This window comes from Plectropomus leopardus, chromosome 10 (assembly GCF_026936395.1).
Source record: "Plectropomus leopardus strain MGB_pleo_1.0 chromosome 10, ASM2693639v1, whole genome shotgun sequence".
In the NCBI taxonomy this organism is placed as follows: domain Eukaryota; kingdom Metazoa; phylum Chordata; class Actinopteri; order Perciformes; family Serranidae; genus Plectropomus; species Plectropomus leopardus.
This window is the reverse complement of record NC_142185.1, coordinates 23,962,312-23,978,311: the sequence shown is the minus strand read 5'-3', so window position 1 is coordinate 23,978,311 and position 16,000 is coordinate 23,962,312. Positions and strand designations below refer to the sequence as shown.

The 16,000-nt window shown below is 39.9% G+C and overlaps 1 protein-coding gene across 3 annotated transcripts in view; it reads right to left on the bottom strand.

The window, feature by feature from the left end:
* The window catches only part of col4a2 (collagen, type IV, alpha 2), a 79,408-nt gene that overhangs the window by 46,171 nt on the left and 17,237 nt on the right, over positions 1-16,000 (bottom strand). For all 3 annotated transcript variants that reach the window (XM_042495124.2, XM_042495125.2, XM_042495126.2), the window contains exon 4: positions 7,660-7,740. In XM_042495124.2, coding sequence (XP_042351058.2) covers positions 7,660-7,740 — 81 coding nt within the window. The remainder of the gene's footprint in view (positions 1-7,659; positions 7,741-16,000) is intronic.

Genomic DNA, 16,000 nt, shown 5'->3' with positions numbered 1-16,000 from the left:
TCTCCTGATATGTGAAGCTACAACAGGCCCCTAATACAAACAGGCATGCTGTCAGTGCCAGTAAATCAGTTCACTAACTCTCTTCTCCTCTACTGACTGAACACTAGTTTTTATCAGAGGAGATCAATCATGTATGATTGACCACTGATTGAAATGCAGCTTTATCAGAAGAGTTCAAGAGTTTATTTCATACTCGTGATACTGCATGTTGAGACAGGTTGCAAGCCAACATGTCCAATGTTGTGCACGTTTACACTTCACAAGAGCAACTGGCTAAAAGCTCAGTTCACACAGATCAAAATTAAGTATTTCACATTCATAGTTCACAATTTAAAAAAGTTTACAGTGCCTCAATGCCATCTGTCTTTTAAATAACTTAAAATGTTGTGATTATCATTCACTCTCTGACATTTCGCAAAACTGCTTGGATGCTTTCACTCGATGTGTCATTTTAGATTTGGACATTTGGACCAGCGTTTTCTGATTTGGCAGGCAAAATTTAAATACAAATTTGAGATTCTTGCTATTGTAACTTACAGCCTTGGTCATAAAGATCCTTTAAATTTTCCATTTCAGCTGGCTTTAGCCCCACTGGTAGCAGGAGGTATAACAATACAGGTCTTCCTTCACCACCACAACTAAAAAATCTTCCATCATGTGTTGATTTTTGCAATATAATAAGGGACACATACACGTGACAAAACAAAATGTAAAATAAAAAAATCAATACATATTGGCACCTTTAAGATACACATTTATTTTGACGTTCCCATGGAACGTCTGTGTCACCATTTCAGCCCAAGCACACCCCAAACTAATCATTCAAACAGTGCTAGCGCCATCAAGCCAGGCAGATAATGACAAGCAGCCAAGAAAAAGATAATGATGATAATTATCATTATTTTATTATGGTGATCACAGGCCCTTTAATTGATTCGAATCATATCCAAATCACATTGTGGCAGACTTTGTAATATCAGCAAATATTCAATCTTCCAAAGAATCGATATAATATCGTATTGTGATGAAACTTGTGATTTACATCCCTAACTGGTAGCTATGTCCTCTGCCAATGTTGTTTTAGCATGCTGGGTTATTGTCGCTATCTGGACTCCATTTACTATCCGACATTTACAACCAAGATCAAAAGTTGCAAACCGATGCGCTCAATCCGCTATTCACAGAAATATGAGTATTTCTGATGAATATGCTCTTTTAGCAGGTTCATGCACAACACTGAAAATGTCCGCTTTGCATGCTGTCAGGAGAAAGATGTTCATCTCCAAGTTGAAAGAGTTTGCAGAGACTAAGAAAAACATTTTGCCTCACCATGAAAGTCTTACGTTTGTGAGTTTTATGATTTGCTTTGAAAAGGTTTTATATGCTGAGGGGTTGTAAAATGTCCTGAAGGCCTAGAGGTGATGATCTTCCAAACAGAGCCAGATCCTGAAAACCACCAGCACAGGGCTTCCACCCTTTGGTGAAAATACATTCAAAAGGCTCTTTGATCTTCTCCGAACCTGCAGCATTCCTCTCTGTGTCGTTATCCTGTCCCTAAGCAGACAGGAAAGTCCATGACAGTCATGAGTACTGGATTCAGACTGTAGGTATGAACTTGTTTTCATGGAACAAGGAGATCTTTGCCATTTATAGCTGCAGCAAAACACACAGACGATCTTGTTCCCACAAAAACAGAGAGCGTCTATATTAAAAAAAGATCAGTGGACTGTCATTGTGCTCAGCTTCCTGAGACGTGTGTCATTTCCTGTCCTACATCAGCTGTGGTGTCTTTTCCCATGGTGCAGGGGACAGCATCTCTGCATCTGCATAGTGTCTGTAATGGTTTCCTACCATGTCCTCTGTCTCTCTCTGGATGTTTCTTTATCTCTCCGTATCAGCTGTATGGGATGTGGAGAGGCAATGAGCTCATGCAGATGGAGGCTACTGTTCTCTAAGTTTCTTTTTCTCTATGAAAGCCGGCGCCACTCCCTGTTTCTGAGAAATGCGGACGGACAGACTCCCAGCACAAAAGACAGCATTGATCTGCTAAACATGTTTTCTGGTCAGGACGCAGGGTGCCTTGTGTTGCGCTTCTCATGCTGCTCTGGTTTTTCATGCTTTAGAGACCACAAACTGCTCGGTTTTACAACACCACCTAGCTTGCAGGATTTGGGATTGTTATCCTTTCATTTGACCACACTTTAAATTCTCCAATGCCACGCCTTTTGTGAGATTGCACCCATGTCTCGTGAATTACTTCAGATGCTTTGTGTGCCTAATTTATTTTCTCGTTACCTCATTTTGGGGTTGCTTGTTCTCTATTTTATTACCAATTACAGGAGTACAATTCCCTAATGATGCTGGAAAACAATGAGGAGTTTTGGAAGTGTGCTGTGAGATATTTTTCTGCCCGCCTGCATAGCACTCTCTGCCAGAGGAGTGGGTGGTGAGGCTGGGGAGTCAGCTTGCCAGATCTCTGCTCTCCACCCAAAGCAGAAAATCCATGAAATTAATGTATTCATTCCCACCGAACAATACATTTCATTCATTCACACTCTCTCTCTCACGCTTTCTCTGTGTCTCCCTCGTCTCTGTCTGGATTTATTTCCATCTTCACACTCAACATATCACTTTCCATGGTGAATATTTGGGCAAATGAAGCATGGGAACTCCGACATTCATTCATGAAGTACCTCAAGTGACCTCCTTTCAACAGAAAAATAATCTATTTCTTTTTTCTTCCTGCACTACTAACATTAGCGATGTCACGAGAACTGATATTTGGGTAATAAGTCTATGCCGAAAATCTGAAAATGTGACAGTACTCACTCATTTTTCTCTGGGACCTTAGGTTTGAACCTTGAAGTGTTCAAGTCAGCCATTAAATGCAAAAGGAAAAAGAATGCCGACCAGCACAGAAGAACAACAATAACATGTGAAAGGTGGCAACAAGTGCAACTTGTCTTGACTAGGTAAAAATTAAATTGTGTCTACCTAGCACAGTGTGTTTGTGATTTATTTGCAGTGGGTGTGCCACATGCTCAAACATCAGCAGCATGACCAGGTGCTCACCATCTATTGTGCGCTGAGCGCCGGCCGTTTGCCATTTTTTTCTGTTCACCTAGAGTTGAGAAATACTCAACTTTAGGAAAAAAGCTGCTCACATCACTCACTTTTTTCCTAAACATTTTGTTATTGGTTCTTAAAACCTACATTGACTGATTTTTGCGGCCACTTAAAGGCTGCATTGCAACTCGTAAACATAATATACAGACAAATATCTTTCAGAACAGACTACTCCCTGTACAAATGTTCAGTGGGTCATTCTGTCAAAAAAATATGGACTACTACCTGTATAAATGTGGAGTAGGTCATTCATTTATTGGTACCACAACATCCAAAATTTTTGACAATGGAAAAGCCAAAATAATCATTAATGTGCAACAAATTGAACTGAAACTTAGAACTTGGTGGAAATGAGCTTTTAGTTGGTAAATGTTCCACTATGTGCACAAACTTATTGCTAACTATGTCTGTTTGCTTTTTAGTGTTGAGAACTTTTTGGTAGAAAACAGCTGCCTGGTGCAGAACAAATTACATTAATGGGCGAGCGAACCAAAACACAGAGGTTGTGAGCCAGAAAACTACAACAACTGCCTGAAAGATGCTAAAACACTCCACAGAGCTGACGTAAAAAATAAAAAAAAATAATAAAAAAAGAGATTGGACACAGCGATAATGATTCTCAATCCCACTAGCACAAAGAGCAGTCGCCATTTACCCATTAACAACCATCACCTAATCGCCACAGCTGTGTCAGGTCTCAGCCAATCCAGACAGCTGCAAAGGATCAGTTTGACCCATTCAGTAAAGCACTCATAGCCATGACCCTGCTCAGGGGAAAGATTTGGATGGAATTGAGATAGATGTAAAGCAAGAGACACTGGAGGAATGGACACATCTGTGAGAATCCATCTTGGTTTCGACTGTGTTCACAAACATCATTTGGGTAATGCATATAAGGGAAAAAGCTTAGTTGGAACAAGACTCGTAGGCTTTGGGAAATTTACAGCTCAGACATGCATGCCATGAGTAAGAGTCAACAAGTGAGAGACAAAAACAAAGGAGTATTTATAATGTCTGGCTTTCGGGAAGCAGAATCTTATCTTTCCGTGATGAATTGTTTAACAGCCAAATCATTGTGCGAAAAATGTTTTTTTACAGTTCATCTTTAGCAGACCAGATATATAAAGGACAAAAAAAAATGTTTTTACTTCTATTTTCTCTTGTTTTCATAGACAAAGTGCAAACAATGCAAAGGTCTGACTGCCCACTGAGAGCTCTTCCGTCTCTCTTGGCACTGTCATCACCACTTTGTTACTAAGTGATCAAAATCTTTTCCTATACTATTGTGGCTGATGCAGAAAGGGAGCCAGAGAGAGATTGGGGAGGAAGAGAAAGGTGGTCTGCTGGCCCTGTCGTTATACTTTTGCATCCTTCAGATGTGGAATGTGGAACTTCCTCTCTCGACGCCTCCTCACAAGGTTTTCCGTATCCGCAGAGAGCGCGCAGGTCAAAGGTCGGGCCTACTGTAAAGTTGCTCTGGTAAATTCTCAGTGCATGCCAAAGTACAGTTGCTAGGCCATTCCATTCTTCACTTCTGTATTTTTTTAAGAACGCCTCCCTCGGGAGCTGCTCTTTACTGGTAGATGGGGAGTTTTGGAGTCCATTTCAATCCTGAGTTTACCACATCACACTGCTGAGCTGAGACATTTATAGTTCCTATGAGCACTTTTTATAGGATAAGAGAAACAAAGGAAACTGGCCAGTTAATGTTCTGGGAAGTTTGTCTTTGAGATGCAGAGAAGGTAGAAACTAAACGATCAACTATAGTTTACAAATAATATATACAACGTTCTGTAGATCCCTTATTTTAACATCAGTTTTTATTAGACTGTCCTCCAAAATACAACCACACAGGTTTTTTAAGCAGAAGTCAGACCCATATTTAAGTTTTTGATAGTCGGTAACCTCTAGTGGCTTTAGAAGTTATTACAGGAGCAAAGGAGGAAGTCAGGCAACGTAGTATTAACATCGACAAAATCTGCTCAGGCGTTATAGAGGGAAGATGGATAGGTCAAACAAATACAGGACTTTCGTCCAGGAGACCAGTGTTTATTGTTCCATGTGAAGCAAAGAAGTAAACGATGCGTCCTATGTTGATTAGGTCGTAAGAAACATACTTGTGTAAAGCCAAATCACAGTCTTTGTTCTAAACATATCCAAGGGGTTTTATTGCCTAAACCTTACCACGTAGTTATGGTGCAACTGCAACTATTTCACAACTTTAACCACATGTTTAAGATATATATCAGCTATTCTATTGTCCACAAGTAGGTGCTCCAATTTAGGAAACACTCCTGCGGGTTAAGGTAATAACATACAACCTGTGCGGTCATGTTACAAGTTTTACAATTATTCGGTTTAGTTAATAATAAATGCAGTCGTACAAGGTGCAGGACTGTGACATAAGAGACAAGGACATGTTTCTCAAGTCACTTTTCCTGTGCTTCATCAGACTACAATTTTTCTTTAACATTATTCAAATGCTGTCAGTAAAATTCTGTAGTAACTAAAATTGAAACATTTTACTGAGGCCTCAAGTACTACATTTTTTAAACTTTCCAGGTACACTAATGATCTCCTCATCATATTAATATTAAACGTATATTGGTCAGCATTAAATTTCCTTCAAAATGTATTTGCTGTTGCAAAATGTATATAAACGTAATATCTAGGAGACGTGTTGTAATGACAGCAGGTCAATTGACAAATGATGACTTTAAATATGATGTAATGCCTTCAGTTCTGTCACTGAGCAGGCACTATATGTAGACATTTGCAAATACTAGTTTCAGCAAACATAAAGCCTATGTGCATACACAACATTTCGATGTATGGTATTGATATGCATTCACCAAATGGTAACAGACAGGAAATAAAACATACAGATATCAAAAAAGATTGAAAAACTAGACCTTCATGCAGGTGTGACAGGGTCAAAGCACCCGACACAACTTGTAACCATAGCTATCTAACTACTTTTTACTTTTTTTGTATTAGTTATTTGTTGGAAGGTTAAAATATCCTCTGATTCTTGTCCAGATGTTACTCAATCAACAAATACAGCACAGCACTGCATGCCTGTTTGATGTGTCTAAGATCCTAGAGTTGTTCATGTCATAGCTCTACACCCCTGCCTTAGCCAAGATTAGTCAGAAACCACTTCACTTCTGTGTCCATATTTAAAACATGTTTCATCCTTAAAAGAAAAAAAGAAACAGAGTCTGAAAGTTACTAAACTTCATGAATGTGGAAATCCCAGTCTGACAATCGGAAAGCTATCTGATGATCTGTAGCGCACGTGTCCAAAGCATTAAGGGGCCTTAAGTCGTGCAGAACCTCGTCACTCACTCTGAGCTTGTTATCTCAATATGTTTAGTCTGTGTCTGTCTCTAGATTTCAAACCCCTGCCCCGACTCTCGTCTTCTAATGGCTCTCCCGCACTCCACACATGCTGGTCCACCTCTTTTAGGGGGTTAATGGTGTGAATTTCATCACTTAAACTGTACGGAAGTGTGATAAGTATTTCTAACTAATGAGTTACAGCAGCAGCCTTCCACCTGGCGGATGACAGACTCATACATTGACATGCTCTAACACATTTTGTTGCATTGTTGTGATACTTTAATTTACTATAAGAAGGTTTTAAGCCATGATTACACATTATGCTGATGAATGTTACACCAGCATTACCTGCAAGAAGCATCAATGCTATGCTGGTTTTGGTCTTTTTATGGGATTTGTTGACATTATGAAAAACACCAGCCTTATCCTTTGAATAACAGGATGTTGGGACATTTGTCACGTGAAAACCTTGTATCTCCATATTTTGTCTTTTTAAAAAAATATATATTTATTTTTTACATAAATCAATGCTATTGGTCACCATTTACATCTGAGGGTTTGCAAATATCTAACCAATGAAATGTATTAAAAAGAGCCTCTGACAAAATCTTGTAACTCTATTTGGTCCTCAAACTGTCTGCAAAACCTCCCACCTCAAACGAATTAACGTTTTTTTTTTGGTATTTGGTTTGGAATTTTGACACACAAGACACATGCAAGTATCTTACCATATACGAAGACACAATACCAACTCTACTGATGCTGCGTGATCAATTATTAAAACACAGGGTTCTTTTTTCATTTCCTGAGAGTAGCCGTTTGTACATATAAGGTTTCTGTATGACAGTGATGGCAAATGATATAGCACAGGGAGAGTATGAGAAGCTGGTGGTTTCCTCCAGGCTTTGCTAATTGCTTTTTTCCCCTTAAATATTATGTTTGAGGCATGAAAAAAACTCTAGGAATATAAATACAAGCTAGTTAGTTTGAAGGTATGCACTGCCAACAACCAAATTATAATTTGCAGGGGTATTTAAAAAGCATAATATGTGATCATGGCGTTGTTTGATTTTCCAGAGTGACACTCAAAAAGTCACGCAGGTTGACACAGAGGTTAACAAAGACAGGGATAGAAAGAGAGAGGAGAGTTTTCAGAGCTGTTTGGAGCGGTAGGTACAGTATGGGACTTACCCTGGCACCCTTTTCTGGGAAACATTGACAGCCTCCGCTGCAGTCTCTTCCTCCACAGGGGCCACTGTGCTTCTTCCCACCCTGTCGGACACAAAACAGACAACAGGAAGGTTAGAATAGGGCTGTTAGAGGTCATAGTCTTGAGGTCACAAATACAGGAAATTGCAATATTTTTCTGTCCACTTCATTTACATAAACACAGCAGAGATATATGTCCATCTGTTGTTGCAGGCATTCCTCTTTGTGCATTAGATGGGACACAATGTGGCGTTCTGTAGGTGTGACCGGCTGTGTTTGTGTACACTGTGGTTTGTGAATACACTTGTTGTTTATGCCTGCAGCTCGGTTACATGAGTGTTTGTCGTAGTGTTGCTTGCTGGGTTGTGTATATTGGTCTGGTGTTCAGAGAGGATGTTTTGGATGTGGCACGAATGACTCATGACGGACGTCCAGACATAATGGACATCCATGAAAATGCTATTCATCATAGAGGCTGGGTCCGGCCACTGACAGAGACAATTTGTCTTTAGATGTCTGCATACCAACTAAACCACCCACCATCACAGGCTGATCTGTGCTCGATGTGACACGCACGCACGCACGCACGCACGCACGCACGCACGCACGCACGCACGCACGCACGCACGCACGCACGCACGCACGCACGCACACAGACAGTCTGTCAGTGTGGACATGACATGATCAAAGAGAGCAGTCACACAAACGGGGTTTCCCAACCCACAGGTCAGAGGTGTCGAGACCAGAGGGTGTACACATCACGGCATCTTGGAGAACATTTGTGTTTGTGTGGTGTTTCGAATGAAAATCACGTGCAAAATCTGGGTTTGCCTTTCGGATCTTGTGCCATGACAGTATTTCTTACTCATCAGAAGCAAAACAATCTGCAGCCTTGACAAAACTGGAGACGCAACTCATGATGGGAGCCACACCTTAAACCTCAAGGCTGCAGAACAGACGCACATTAAGGCCACATCCACACTATTATGTTTTGATTTGTGTAGGATTTTGTGGAATCTAGCAGTGAGCTTGCAGACTGCAGCAAAATGAATCTTCTCTTGTGTGTCAAGCGTATTGGAGAATTACAGCAGCAAACATGAAAACACAAATGGTCCTATGCAGAGCCAGGGTTTGGTTTGTCCATTCTGTGCTAATTTAGAGCAACCTGGCTAACTCTGAGAAAGTTGACCAACTCCGTGTGTAGATAATTTCCTACAAGTCTTAGTTTCAGCTGATTATAAACTAATTAAACATATAAGTATTGCTGAATATTATATATCACTTCTGCCAAGAGATGCCCTTTCAAATAAAAATGTTCACATAAGTGTTGCAGCATGGTTTTAAAAATAATCTCTGTCCTTACTAACACACCTGAAAACGCATCCCCTGTTGACTGAAATCGCTTCAAGTTGAGTGTTTTGGGTTTTTTTTGCTAGTCAGTGTGCTGTGGAACGTTATGGTTGTCAGACAGGGGAGACCTCTGCACTGTACAGCTCTGAGATAGATAACATTATCTTCTCTCTTCTGCTTAGAAGTGGTGGATTTTTCAGCTCACAGCAACTTAATACAACACATTTGCTGACTTTTGTTTGATATTTAGTCTCAGCAAAAAATGTTGTTGCCCAGTTGCCATTTGTTGTTGGCGCAGTTATTTTGTTTTCAACATCACATGAATGTCACACTGAACATCCTGCTGAGCCCCATTCAAACTGTAAAACTCTGCACGGAAAAAAACAGAGTACTGAATATTCATACTGAATGGCTGAATCAGATGTGACTGGCATAACTCTGAGTCGGGTACAGCCCTGATACAGGTTTGTTGGTAACCATCGGTAAGTTAAAGCAAACCCCAGATTGGCGTTTGGCCTCAATTTGTGTTTTTTCAGCACTGTGTCTCTTGGATGCTTGCTGCTTACAGTCTCTTACATGGCTGCTAACTTTTTGCTACCCGAACACAGAAACTAAGAAAATGAGCTGAAAATAAGAAAACATGCAGAGGGCAGAGTCTCAGCAGAAAAATACACCACCACATTTTTTTAGTGGGTCATAAGTGATGTTTGATGATTACTTCTGCATTAGTCTATACATTGTTTTTTTTTTAGGAATTTACCCCTGAGTACATCTTTAACGTTTTACTGATCCAAATGTTCTTTTAACAGATCGGTGGGTAAACCAGTGACTGTTAGACTCTCCAGCAGTTTAAATGTATGACTGGAAATGACACTTTGGCAAAGTCCAGAATGTTCCACTGAACTTTTAACACTGTGCTTTTGAGAATGATTAGTGATAAAGCAGACATAAATAACGCATATTCAGCTTCCAAAGTTTAGGGATTTGGGCGAAAAAGCCCTTCAGTGGCCTTTCAATCATGTATGAGTGAAACTTTGATTAGAAATGCAGACAGGCTCTATGTAGCCAGTCATGACGTCTCTCTCTCTTGTGTCTGCCTACATGCTCCACCTACACAGCCATACCATAGAAAATGCCTCCCCTCTCCTATGTTAAAAAAAAATAAATCAAAATGGCCACTTTATGCCCACAGCGGCAACAAAACGGCAGATAAAGAATCAGAATAATTTCCCTCCTCACTGTGACAGCCGATCCCGGCAGTCTCTCTTACAAAGGCCACATTGAGAACCTCCTCACACACAAAGACCGTCTTTTACTTTTAAGAACGTCGTCCTTTAATGATCCCCTATCTCCACAACAAAAAGACCCTCTTCCTCTCTCTTATGGAATGCACAAGGCTGCATTTCTTTGTTAACTACCAGTGGATCTGAGGGTTTCCTTTCAAACCGCTGTTTAATATAGCTAAAACATGCCATGGTGGGTTTCATTTAGCCTGCATGCTTTAATGGCAGATTCACACTGTCCACAAACAGCATTCTCTACTTATATTTCTAATTTTGAACTGATAAGTTGACTGAGGGCATATCCAAACCAAGCCTCTGTAGGGGGAACACCTTTACAGTATGTTTAGTCTCAGGAGTGGAGACAAAAACAGAAGGTCAAATCATCCCAATAAGGATGTAACAGAGTCACGGCATGACCTTTCTCCACATTGAGGTGGAAGTCCAAAACCCAGACAATAGACTGCGTCATGTCCGCACAGACACACAAAGGAATGGCTCCCATAAAGGCAATAACACATTATGGAGCTATGCACCATCAATTAAACTTTAAAGTTTATAGGCTCGAAATAGCTGATGGCTGTTTCAGCAGAGGACAATAGGATTGTGCTACAGTATCCTGTTTTTCCCACCCACCGTCACAATGACCCACTCATTGTCAAAATCACCTTTTCCACTGATACTGCACAGGAGGCTACACCTTGCATGATAATGTGTTGCTGCATTTTTTGGCATCAGTGCAACAATAAAGAGCCAATAATCCACCATAAAAAGAAAAAAGCTGTAAAAATGTTCATGAAAATAAACCAATCAACCAATAGTCCAACCATTTTCTATTTAATGTGTTTTTAGGATGCGATCACACTTATAGTTCAGTTGATTTGGTTAAGACCATAAAAAACATGTTTTCCTTCTAATTTGATAAATTGTGTGTTCACACTGACTGATTAAAAACTAACCATGAGCTGTCAGCTTTAAAGGGAGAGTTTTCCCAAAATCACAAATATGTATGTTTCCTTTTACCTGTAGTGCTATTTATCAATCTAGTTATTTTTTGGTGTGTGTTACAGAGTGTTGGAGATATCTGCCGTAGAGACTTTCGTCTTCTCTCTAATATAACAGAACTAGATGGCACTTGAGTTGTGGTGCTCAAAGCATCACAATAATACATTTGAAAAGCTCTAGAGCAATATTTCTTTCCAGAAGTCGTGACCCGGTCACTCAAAATAATCCACAGACCTTGTTATGAACAGTTTCAATAGGAACTATTTTATTTCTACTTAACTACATCTGCTAACCGTGTCACAGCGCAGAAGGAAGTGTGCATCTACTCATGAACGAGAGGTTTGGTGCTCATTGAAGCGTGAGATGTAAATATTAATGGCCTTCTCCTTGGCTGAGCTATAACATTCGCTAGCTCAGTGGTGCTAAGTGAGCTAGCAGTAGATGCTTTCTTCTGCACAGTGATTTGGTGGGCAGGTGTAGTTCAGTAGAAAGAGCAAAGTTCCTACATGAAACTGCTGACAACAAGGTCCGTGTATTACCTATAGTAACCGGGTCATGGGCTGTCGCCATAACTGACGTCAATGGTAACTCATTGATTAGACAGTTTTATCACCCTGAATAATCAGAGCTACATGTGCCTTCATTGAAAAAAAAGGTGAATATGTGTGTAATATGTGGTATTAAATCAAAGGCAATCCACAAAAAGATTTTATGGTAGTTTAGATTAGATGAACTACAGTCTGAGTAGCAGCCAAGAAACTGAGAGAGACAGATGAATCCAGAACACGTAACAGCACAGCATGAGATCCTAAAACGTATTACCATAAATCTGACACACATGTAAAGCTATAGTGAACACCAGACTCAACATTTCATCTGTGAGCCACGGAAACAAGCACAGGGGCAGAAGATACATTGCTAGTCGTCTGCTGATGAATGTTCATTTCCGCCTTTCTATGAATAATGCAATAATAATATCTCTTTATTCCAGAAAGGTTTCAGGAGTATAAATTAGAGTTTATTCCAAAGTCTTTGTTATGAGAACTGTCGGACAGCAGTGTATAAGATGTGAGACAACGGTCACAAACCAGGTCAGTTTCTAAGCTGCGATTGATCATCGGTGACTTGTCGTTTACAGTACGGCTTCCCAGTGTTGATCATCTTTTATGTGCTGTGAACTATTACTGCTACTACCTTCAGTGATCTGGGGGACGCACTGCAGTCATCTGCTCTACTTCAAACTGAAATCACGTGCATCGACATAAACATGCTTCCTACCCCCCACCCCCCAAAAAACCCCCACTTCTCTTCATATACAAATTAACCTATGCATTTATGTAGACCACCCGGACCACACGCAAAGTCAAGGGAGAAATAAACCATTGCACAGAAGACAGATTAGAAAAAAAGGCCAAGTAACAACATGCTGTTATCCTTTTAGAGCTAAAAATATTCCTCTCTAGCCAAGTTCCCCACTTTTTAATTTTAAGTTAACATTTTTATCAGTTTATCCATCACTATTAGCACAGGTACAAGTCAAAAATAAGTATTATGTGAAAAACAAGAGATTTTTCATTCTACAATTTCCCTTAAATAAACACTCCAGCATTTAGGGAAATTAACTTAAGAAGTTCAGAGAGTTTAGTCAACCCACAATGCCCTTCTTAGCTTAAGCTTTCATAGAATAAAAAAATAAATATATCAGTCTTTAAAAATAGAGCCAGTGAGGTCATATTTGTATGATGGATGTCTGTTAATGAAAGCCATTAATGCCACACTTTTGTATTTCCAGCTACCAAAATTCATCAGTGTTTCATTGAATAAATAATTGCACTCTATCAAAGAGCTGTATGAAGACAACTTTGAGTTTCGGTTCTTGGAAGAGTTCAAGGTTTTCCAGCCACAGTGGTCAGATTAATGCCTTTCTTAATGAGGAATGTTGTTTTTGTTGCCTCCCTTTTCTTTATGGCTGCACTGTTGCCTCGCTCCAAATGTCTTTCAATGTACAATAAATGAAATAAAACCTAATGGGTAAACAGCACTCTTTCTCAGGCTGTTTTTTTTCCTCCTGCTGATACACATACATACAATGTTGGTATTTATACGATTTTTAAGACTTATGCTGGACTTTTTTTGTCTTTGTGAATACAGAGACAGGTAATGCACAACACTTTCCTTCACCAAGTCAGTTCATTATTGTCTAAGCTAGGACACTCCACAGAAGTAATGCTAATGTTATTTAGCTCTTAAGTCACTGTCTGCTCATCTTTGACAAGTTTCCCAACTACAGCACGCAACTTGGGTCAGTGTTAAAAAGAGTAAGCCCAGTTGCCAGAAGAAAATGTATTGTATTGTATTTCTGCAAACCATGCATCCATTACATTTGTACATTTCATATGTATCACATAAATGATTCAAAAATGATAATGTATGAGCTGACTTTGTCATCAGGAGATGAATGACATGTCACCTAAGCTGCAGACCAATGTTCAACCAACAGACAACAAAACCAGTAGTTTCTTTAGCGAGTTTTTGGCTGCTTACTAGCCACCAAACATGGGTGATTTTTAGCGACTGTTGCTGTATTTCCACCAGGGATAGTGTCAAGAAAAGTGGTCTTTTGTTCTGACATTTTGCTTTGTTTCTAGTCAGGATTGTGCCAGTGAAGCTTGGTATTTCAAGCCAAAACATGATCTTCTCTTAACAATAACCAAGAAGATTTTGCACCTAAACCTAACCTGAAAATCATTATTGTGTTGTTGAAACATAGAGTTTCAATACATCTGCTAATCCTTAGTCTCCAGTCTTAAATACTATACCACCATCATACAACAAATGCAGACACGATGATGATTGGTTTGTGTGGATTGTCTGCGGTCGGCCTGAGTCACCACGGTCTTTGACTTTTCCATGTAAAGTATAAAGTAGGTTTACCACAAACATGATGCCACAAAATCAACACAGCATCTCAGCCACGAGAACAGGATGATGACAAGACCAAAACAGGAGAAAAAAATGCAGACACAGCAAACTGAAGGAAAATTATAAATACAGACGCAAAGAAATTATTTTGAGAGGGAGATGAAACGAAGAAGACGACTTATGGATTTGGCCTTCAGCTTAAGTCAAGAAACAGGAGGATCATGGGAGGATTTATGGCATTCCAGTGTAATCAGGAATCTGCATCATGATAACTATAGTAATTAGACAAAATGGACAAATAATCCTTACATAGTTAAATGAAATTACAAATACCACCAAGGCCAAACTTAGAAATAATCTCAAAATGTTAATGGGGATCACAGCATAAAACAACCATCAACGGAATCCAGAAAATACATTGTTAAGACTCTCGCCTATAAAACAGGGCATCACACACTCACTCAAACACACACACACACACACACACACACAGAAAAAGAGAGGAGACAGATGGGAGTCCATGAAGTCGACACACAGCTGTACATTCCACATCTCCCGCGGTAAATTACTCACTAAAACATCTCATGATCCCTACAGACTACTAATAAACTAAAAACATAATTTAGTGCGTGAAGACCTTGACTTGATGGAGAAGTGACGTTGTGACAGAGAAAGACAATTTCAGAGGAAGTCACTATATCTCCTGTTTCCGCCACTATTATATTCCTCACAGTTTCCTCATTTTTGCTTTCAGATCTCGTAACTAGAAAAAATGTTTAACGCATTTTTTTGTCACAGAGATAGGATTTCTCACTCGCTGTTGTTTAAACATCCAATCATTCAGAGTCCAACCTTGGTGCCACAGAAAGATCTTTTAACAGCAATCACTCTGAACCTCAGGTGATGGAAATGACAAACTGCCTCTTTGAGGTGGTTTCTCGCTTTTCACACATGAAACGACAGAGTGAAGGATAAACAGTGTTTGTGTGAGACCCCCCTGAGTTTGAGGTATCAAATGAACAGAGATCACAGACGATCCCAGGTCAGGATGAGCATTTGATCTGAGATTGGTGGCGACACGGTTTGTACGTTTCAGTAACTCACCCTGTAAGGAGAACAAACTGAGGAGAGAGGTGTAAAGTATGGCCGCTGTGATAACGGTCATGAGGGCTCTTAGGGCTGCTTGAGTCAACAGAAACCAAATCCAACTACAAGGCAAGCTGTGACCATAAGTGGCTGATCTGGGGCTGTTTGTCAAAAGCTGATGTTTATCCTTATTGAAGGATTTGACCTGCGGCCCTTACACTTTGACCTTGGTCAAGAGGAATGTTTGATCCAACTTTTCAATTTGGTGGATACCAATTTACTTGGACAGCCACTTGTCTAGTTTACTGACCCTTCAGACGGCTGCTGCCGTTACAACCGCACTTCAAAAGACTGACATAATGAGCCCTATTTAAACGATCTAAAGCACATGCTGCAAGTGCCTTTAGCTCGTGCCTTTAACCACTTTTGCAAGTTAAATGGTGCATAATTTGGGTGCAAACGGGTTGTATTTAGCCCCTTAATTAATTGTAGGTGTATTTGGGATATAGTATGAATTCAACCAGAGTCCCAACCAATCAGAGACCAATCTCCCATTCTCTTTAAAAGCCAGTTATGCTCGGTACTGTAGCACTGCTATTTACATGATGCATTCTGCAAATTGGAGTGATTTTCTGCTAAGAGTATTGCAGTAAGAGAAGGGATGCCACTGCAGTAAATAT